This window comes from Leucopleurus acutus, assembly GCF_964270905.1.
Source record: "Leucopleurus acutus genome assembly, chromosome: 19".
Classification (NCBI taxonomy): Eukaryota; Metazoa; Chordata; class Mammalia; order Artiodactyla; family Delphinidae; genus Leucopleurus; species Leucopleurus acutus.
The window spans coordinates 40214633-40222255 of record NC_139161.1 but is presented as its reverse complement, the minus strand read 5'-3'; the positions used below and the strand labels follow the sequence as shown (position 1 = coordinate 40222255).

General features: G+C 41.2%; 1 protein-coding gene across 1 annotated transcript; it reads left to right on the top strand.

Annotated features, from left to right (window-relative positions):
• Positions 1 to 4511: 4511 nt before the first annotated feature.
• On the top strand, positions 4512 to 6149 carry LOC309976208 (schlafen family member 5-like). The gene is given in 4 exon segments (XM_082861771.1): positions 4512 to 5051; positions 5055 to 5357; positions 5359 to 5394; positions 5398 to 6149. Coding segments are annotated over 4 exon segments (915 nt in total). The 5' UTR covers positions 4512 to 4814; the 3' UTR covers positions 5737 to 6149.
• The last annotated feature ends 1474 nt before the right edge of the window (positions 6150 to 7623 follow it).

Sequence of the window (7623 nt, the reverse complement as noted above, 5' to 3'; positions counted from 1 at the left end):
GACTCCTTTGCTAGAAAAAAAATCTACAAGGGCAATATTTTTTTTAATGTTTTATTTATTTTTGGCTGCGTTGGGTCTTTGTTGCTATGCACGGGCTTTCTCTAGTTGCAGCGAGCAGGGGCTACTTTTCGTTGCAGTGTGTGGGCTTCTCATTGTGGTGTCTTCTCTTGTTGTGGAGCATGGGCTCTAGACACACAGGCTTCGGTAGTTGTGGCTCGCAGGCTCTAGAGCACAGGCTCAGTAGTTGTTGCACACAGGTTAAGTTGCTCCTCAGCATGTGGGATCTTCTCAGACCAGGGCTTGAACCCGCGTCCCCTGCACTGGCAGGCAGATTCTCAACCACTGTGCCACCAGGGAAGCCCCTACAAGGGCAATTTTATGAAATGCAATACTTTCTGTTTTAATGCACCTATAAGGGAGGAGACAGCATTTTCTCTTATTTTGTTGAGGTAATTTTCAGTAGTAGTTAGGAAGGCCTGCTGTTTTCCACACCAAGCACTAGATTTCCACTGAGAAAGGACTTGGCAGGCCTGAGAAGTGTAAATTTACAATATGTAAAACAAAGGACAGGGTGGGGTGGTGATTATTATCAAATGAATATGGCGGCAAAGGTCTCCACCTGGAGTATGTAGAATTTCAGACTCTATACCACTAATCTTATCATAGATTTAGTTTCTATGGAAAAAAACTTAACAATAGCAGGCACTTAAATATCCTACTGATTTTTGAGCTAATTATAGTAAGTCCCCTACATATGAACCTTCAAGTTTTGAACTTTCAAAGATGCGAATGTGCATTCACATGTCCAATCACGTTAGTTCACGTGTCTGTCGTACACTGTCACATGCTGCATCCTCTACAAGTGGTTGTGCTTTTGTGTACTTTACTGTATAGTACTGTATAGAACACAGTAGTATAGTATCTTTATTTCAAGCCCAGGATGTCCGGAAGTAAGTGTAAAAGCAGTGGTGATGTAGCTGGTACTACTGTACTTTTTAAGGTACTATACTGTAAGATTAAAAATGTTTTATTTTTTGTGTTTGTTTTTTATGTATCATTTGTGTGAAAAGTATTTAAATCTATTACAGTACAGTACGATATAGCCAATTGTGTTAGTTGGGTACCTCGGCTAACTTTGTTGGACTTACGAACAAACTGGACTTACGAACGTGCTCTCAGAACGGAACTTGTTCGTGTGTAGGGGACTTACTGTATAATAAAATATTTTTACTTATGTTTTCACATTCACATATGTAGTTTTTAATAGAGTTATTTGGGTATTTTTGACAAATAATAAACTGCACATAAAGTGTACAATTTCATAAATTTTGACATGTGAACATATCACTGCAATCAAGGTAGTGAACACATATACCATTCCCCAAAATGCTTTTTTGCAATCTCTCCCTCCCACTTCTCCATACCCTGCCACCATCCCTAAGAAACAATTGATTGGCTTCCTGTCGCTATAGAATAGTTTGCATTTTCTAGACTTTTATACAAATGGAATCAAATATGCACTCTTTTTTAGTTTGGCTTCTTTCACTCAGAATAATTATTCTGAGGTTTATTCATGTTGTGCGTACCAATAGTTCTTTCATTTTTTATTTCTGTATTGTATTTCATTGTATGGATAACTAAAATTTGTTTCTGTTGATGGGCATTTGGGTTGTTCCCAGTTTATGACTTTTACAAATAAAAGTGTTATGAACATTCATGTACAAGTCTTTGTACGGATATGTTTTCATTTCTCTTGGGTAAATACTTAGGAGTGGAATGACTGGGTCATACAGTAAATGTATAAAAATACCAAACTCTTTCCAAAAATGGTTGTACTTTATGTTCCTACCAGGAGTGTATGAGAGTTCCCTTTCCTCCATATCCTTGCAGACACCTGGTATGGTTAATAATTTTCCCCATTCTAATAGGTGTGTAGTTTTGTTTTGTTTTTAAAGATTTTTTTGATGTGGACCATCTTTTTTAAAGATTTTATTGAATTTGTTACAACATCGTTTCTGCTCTATGTTTTGGTTTGGGGTTTTTTTTGGCCACGAGGCATGAAGGATCTCAGCCACCTGACCAGGGATCGAACCCGCACCGCCCCACACTGGAAGGCAAAGTCCCAACCACTGGATGGCCAGGGAAGTCCCAGGTGTGCAGTTTTAATTGGTATTTCCCTAATGACTAATGGTGCTATCTTACTGTAGTTTTTTTTTAAATGATATTTATTTATTTATTTTTTGGCCACACTGCAGTTTGTGGGATCTTAGTTCTCCAACCAGGGATTGAACCCATGCCCCCTGCAGTGGAAGCTTGAAGCCCTAACCACTGGGCAGCCAGGGAATTCCCTCTTTTACCCATTTTTAAATTGGGTTGTTTGTTTTCTTATTATTGCCTTTCAAGAGTTCTATATATAATCTAGATACAAGTTCTTAATCATATAATCATCTACAAATAGTTTCTTCTGGTCAAGGGCTCATATTTTCATTCTCTTAAGAGTGTCTTTCACTGTTAAGGAAACGTTCTTAAAGTCCAATATATCAATTTTTTCCTTTTATGTATTGTGCATTTAGTGTCAGCTTTAAGAAATGTTTGCTGAACTCAAGGTAAATATTTTCTCCTATGTTTTCCTCTAGAAGTTCTGAAGTTGAGAGACTGAATATACTAATGGACACTGGCCAGAACATATATAAAAACAGAACTCTGACTCACAACCTTGAGTTGTGACTCACAACTTGACACAACTCTGACTTCCCAACCAGCTTGGGAAGCCTAACCACAACGCCTGCAGCAGCTGGCCAAAAGTGGTCAGGACTTGCTCAACACCTGCTAGCATCCTTAACTTCTGCCCCCACTCCAACTCAGGACCAACCGAAGAAAGCCAAATAGGGTCTCCAAACCAGTGACATGAGATGCCCCACTTCCAGTAAGCCCGCTTCCAGCTTCCCTAGATCCACAAACTCAGATCAGAGCATCCCTGAGCCTTCTCTCTCTCTTTTCACTATAAAGCTTCCACATTCCTCTGCCTGTGCTTGAGTTTCTGCCATCATAAGTGATGGTGGCCAATTCCCTTGATATAGTGAGCTCTGAGAAAATAGCCTCTGCTTGTTCTCATGTGGGCAGTCTTCATTTATTTCCACATGATTTTAGGTTTTACATTTAGGTCTATGATACATTTTAAGTATATTTTTGTAAGTGGCGTAAATATGAGTTGAGGTTCATTTCTTTTGTATGAAGATATCCAATGGTTCCAGTCCTATTTGCTGGGACAACTGGACTGCATTTAGGAAATGCTGAAACCCACCTCAACCTGACAGCCTGGTTGTTCCAAACAAATAGTCAATAATTTGTAAGTTCCAAACAAATTTATATATATATATATATAAATAAATATATATAAATACATATATATAACGTATACAATAAATTTCTATTACAAAAACATATAATATATTAAAGTATATGATATACATTTTTTTTTCACAAGATGGGAACTGCACGAACCAGAGGAAGCTAAAGAATCTGTTCCATTACAATAAGGATAAATTATCAACTCAATCAGATTTTCTGCTTCCAAAAATTGGGCTATAAAGTAATCTGAGGCCTTCCCTGGTGGCGCAGTGGTTAAGAATCCACCTGCCAATGCAGGGGACACAGGTTCGAGCCCTGGTCCGGGAAGATCCCACATGCCGCGGAGCAACTAAGCCCGTGCACCACAACTACTGAGCCTGCGAGCCACAACAACTGAAGCCTGCGTGCCTACAGCCCGTGCTCTGCAACGAGAAGCCACCACAATAAGAAGCCTGCGCACCACAACAGAGAGTAGCCCCCACTCGCCACAACTAGAGAAAGCCCGTGCACAGCAATGAAGACCCAACAAAGCCAAAAATAAATAAATAAAATAAATAAACTTATTAAAAATAATAATGATAATCTGAGACTGCCCAGGTCTCAGTGAGAGAGGAAAGACAAAGCACCAAGAAAAACAATACACATCAGCACACCCTAGAGACACCCTGAAAGCTCTTCAATTGCCAAGGAGAACCTGGCAGAAACTGTTACCAAAATCACAGCATAAAAATCACCTCTTGACCGTTTCTCTGGTGGCAGTGGGCTTCCACCAGACTTAGCTCCTCAACCTGCCCTGCATACTTAATCCCTGCATGAATCTGGCCTCAAGCTCTGTGGGAATAAATGAAGTGAACAACTTCAGAAGAATGGCCTCAAACTGTCCATTTTCCCACCTTCCCTATCCTTGGCCTATTCTAATGGTGTATCTTCCTGTTTTTTAGAACATTTCAGGGTAAGAACAGGAAAAGTGCTGAGAAGATGAGTCTCAAGATTGATTTGGAGGGACTTCCCTGGTGGTGCAGTGGTTAGGAATCCGCCTGCCAATGCAAGGAACATGGGTTCAAGCCCTGGTCCAGGAAGATCCCACATGCCACGGAGCAACTAAGCCCATGTTCCACAACTACTGAGCCTGTGCTGTAGAGCCCGTGAGCCACAACTACTGAGCCCATGCCACAACTACTGAGCCTGCGTTCAAGAGCCCGTGAGCCACAACTACTGAAGACCGCGTGCCTAGAGCCCATGCTCTGCAACAAGAGAAGCCACCTCAATGAGAAGCCCACATACTGCAACAAAGAGTAGCCCCTGCTCGCTGCAACTAGAGAAAGCCTGCGCGCAGCAACAAACACTCCATGTGGCCAAAAATAAAAATACATAAATTTATTTTAAAAAAATTGATTTGGAAATGAACTTTGTATGTTTTAAATGCAGGAAAAGTCACCCCTGGGAATGAGCAAAGGAGTGGAATGAACCCTAAACTGCAGAAGAAACAGCATGAAAGCATCGTGCATGCTATATGTGCTCTGCTGAATTCCGGAGGGGGAGTGGTCAAGGCTGAGACTGAGAACAAAGACTATAATTATGATAGTCATGGAGTAGGATTGTATCTGCCTTCAACTTTCAAAGGCTATTTAGATGAGATGCAGCAGGGATATCTCTTTTTGATCTTTGTGAAATCATGGATGCCAAAGGCCTCTGGTATATGATTTGCTTACCTGTGCTCCTCTTTGTGCCACAGACATAGAACATGTACTAATGTCATGAATTCTCAGGAAGCACTGGCATTCCCCAAAGGCAGGATTCAGACTCTTACAAATATTAATGATTCCAATTCATTAAGTCCACAGAAATTTCAGGTTCGTGTACAAAATGAAGGTAACATAAAGGCTTCAGCTTCTGCTTTATTTGATAGCACTCACCACCTTCAGTACCAGGAAAAGTTCAACTTTACTAAGTCCACACGTGTTGAATTTAAGATGTTCTCAACAGAGATGACACAATGCTTTACCCAAGTGTGTTTCTGCATTTGCAAACACTGAGGTAGGGTAAGTATTTTTTGGCCTGCATGATGAGACCCATCAAGTCACTGGATGTGAAAAAGAGAAAACAGATCTTGCCACCTTGAGGGCTTCTACTGATCGCTATATTAGGAAGTTACCAGTCCATCATTTCTGTACACAGAGGCGTGAGATAAAATATGCCACAAAATTCGTTGCAGTACACAAGCAGGGGGCCCTCCATGGTTATGTCTGTGCAGTCAGCATGGAACGATTCTGCTGTGCAGTGTTTGCCAAAGTGCATAATTCCTGGTGGGTGAAGGACAATCGTGTGAGAGAGCTGGCCACAAGGAATGGGAATAGAATCATCAATGATTTTAATGTTTGCTGAGATGGGAGGAGGTGAGGAAGGAGGAAAGGGAGATATTATTTTAGAATCTGGGAAAAGAGAGGTACCCTCAGAGTTGCAGATGCCTGACATTAATTCCTATAGATACAGTTGGTGGGTCATTGCCCCTCTTTCCCTCTGCCCATCTTGAATATCCTGCATTCAACAAATAGATGCTCTGGCCTAGTAGACCCACTAGAGGTTGGTGCAGAAGGCTGTTTGACCTAGCAATTTCTGTTTCCACATCCTTTCTTGTGTTCATATTCAAGTCTCTTCTTTCCCTTTCTAATTATGAATTCACATTTACTTATACAGGAAATTCCTTTTTCACATGTACCTATGTGTCTTCTTTAATTTACTGTCACTTTTCCTTGCCTCTGCATTCTTGTAATGGTTCCCTCATCAAATATTCTCCCTTTCTCATAGCCTCACTTCCATTTTTGAACAAAAACACAATCAAACCTCTCTTCTCTCACTTTTCCTTTCAAAAGCCAACATGTGATGCTAACCATGACTGATAGGCTGAAGAGTAGTGTTGGTGATATGCATGCACCTTGGAAAAGGAAAGCCTGAGATAATATCAGACAAAAGAAAATCAATCGTAACTTCAAGAAGAGTCCAGAAAAACAAAGTCCATTTCAGGATCTTCTCAGAAATCTATATTCATTGATCTTCACATCTTCTAGTCATATTTTTTTAAAAATATAAGCACTATATATATAGTGCTTATATTTATAATATATATATACATATCCATATATATATATTTAGAGATATGCTCAGGAGTGCTCATAGACTCACTATCTGCAATGGCCCCAAACGAAAACAACCAAATTATTTATTGACACAACAATGGATAAATGTATTATAGTATATTTGCATAATGGAGTATTATTCAGCAGTGAAAATGAAATAGGGATAGAGTAGGATAATTAAATAGTTTAGAAATCCCACCAGAGGATTAAAGACAAAGAGGGAATTTTAAGGGAGTTTGGGAGACTGCTGTAAGCTAATGAGCACTCAAGAAAAGAATCCAGTAACTTAGCAACAATCTACACTACCTTGAAGGAAGACCAGGTGCATCCAAGCACCAGGCACACTCAAGCTACAAGTTCTTACAGTTAAAACACAAGACAATAGACATGGGGTTTGAATCTTGTTACATGAAGTCACGGAGTTAATGATCCTTGACGAGTAGCATTTTTGCATGTAGCCAAGAGAGGAATAGGTGAAAGGAGAAAGAAACTAGGTGAAGGGGGACATTATACTGAAACCTGAATGAATTACCACATTTTAGTATATGTTACCACACTTTTGCTAATATACATACGATTTGAATAGCGCCATGACAGTCCCGGTTAGATCATATAGGGTTCAAGGAGGATCTAATGATGTAAGCCTGTAACAGGGGCGGGGCAGGCATGAAGTTGCTAGTGTGTGACCCTTAGCATGGTGGTTAGAGGTCCCACACATGTAACAGTCAGTCACACAGGTCCTGGAGGCAGAGTATGGTAAGAGGCAGATCGTGGCCTTCTCCCCAGGGCCCTCCAGGCCCTCCAGCCTCAGGACTGGCAGGTGAGCTGGGGGTCCTGGGGACAGGCTGAGGGCTGTGTCCTGCAGAGCTCCAGAGCCCTCTCCATGGCCACCCACTGGTCGAGCCTGGGCACTGGTGGAAAGACCCAGACCAAGTGCTGGACGAACGTTCCCATGCAGGGTAACTGGCCCGCCCAGGGACTCCCTCTTAGCCAGGGCCTGGGCCTCAGAGGGTGAAAGCTGAGCCTTAGGACCTTGCCCTTTCTTGTCAGAACAGAGAATAACATTTGTTTTGGTGGAGGTTTACAGGAACATTGTGACCTGCCCGTGACCTGACCTCAAGAACAAGGGATCTGG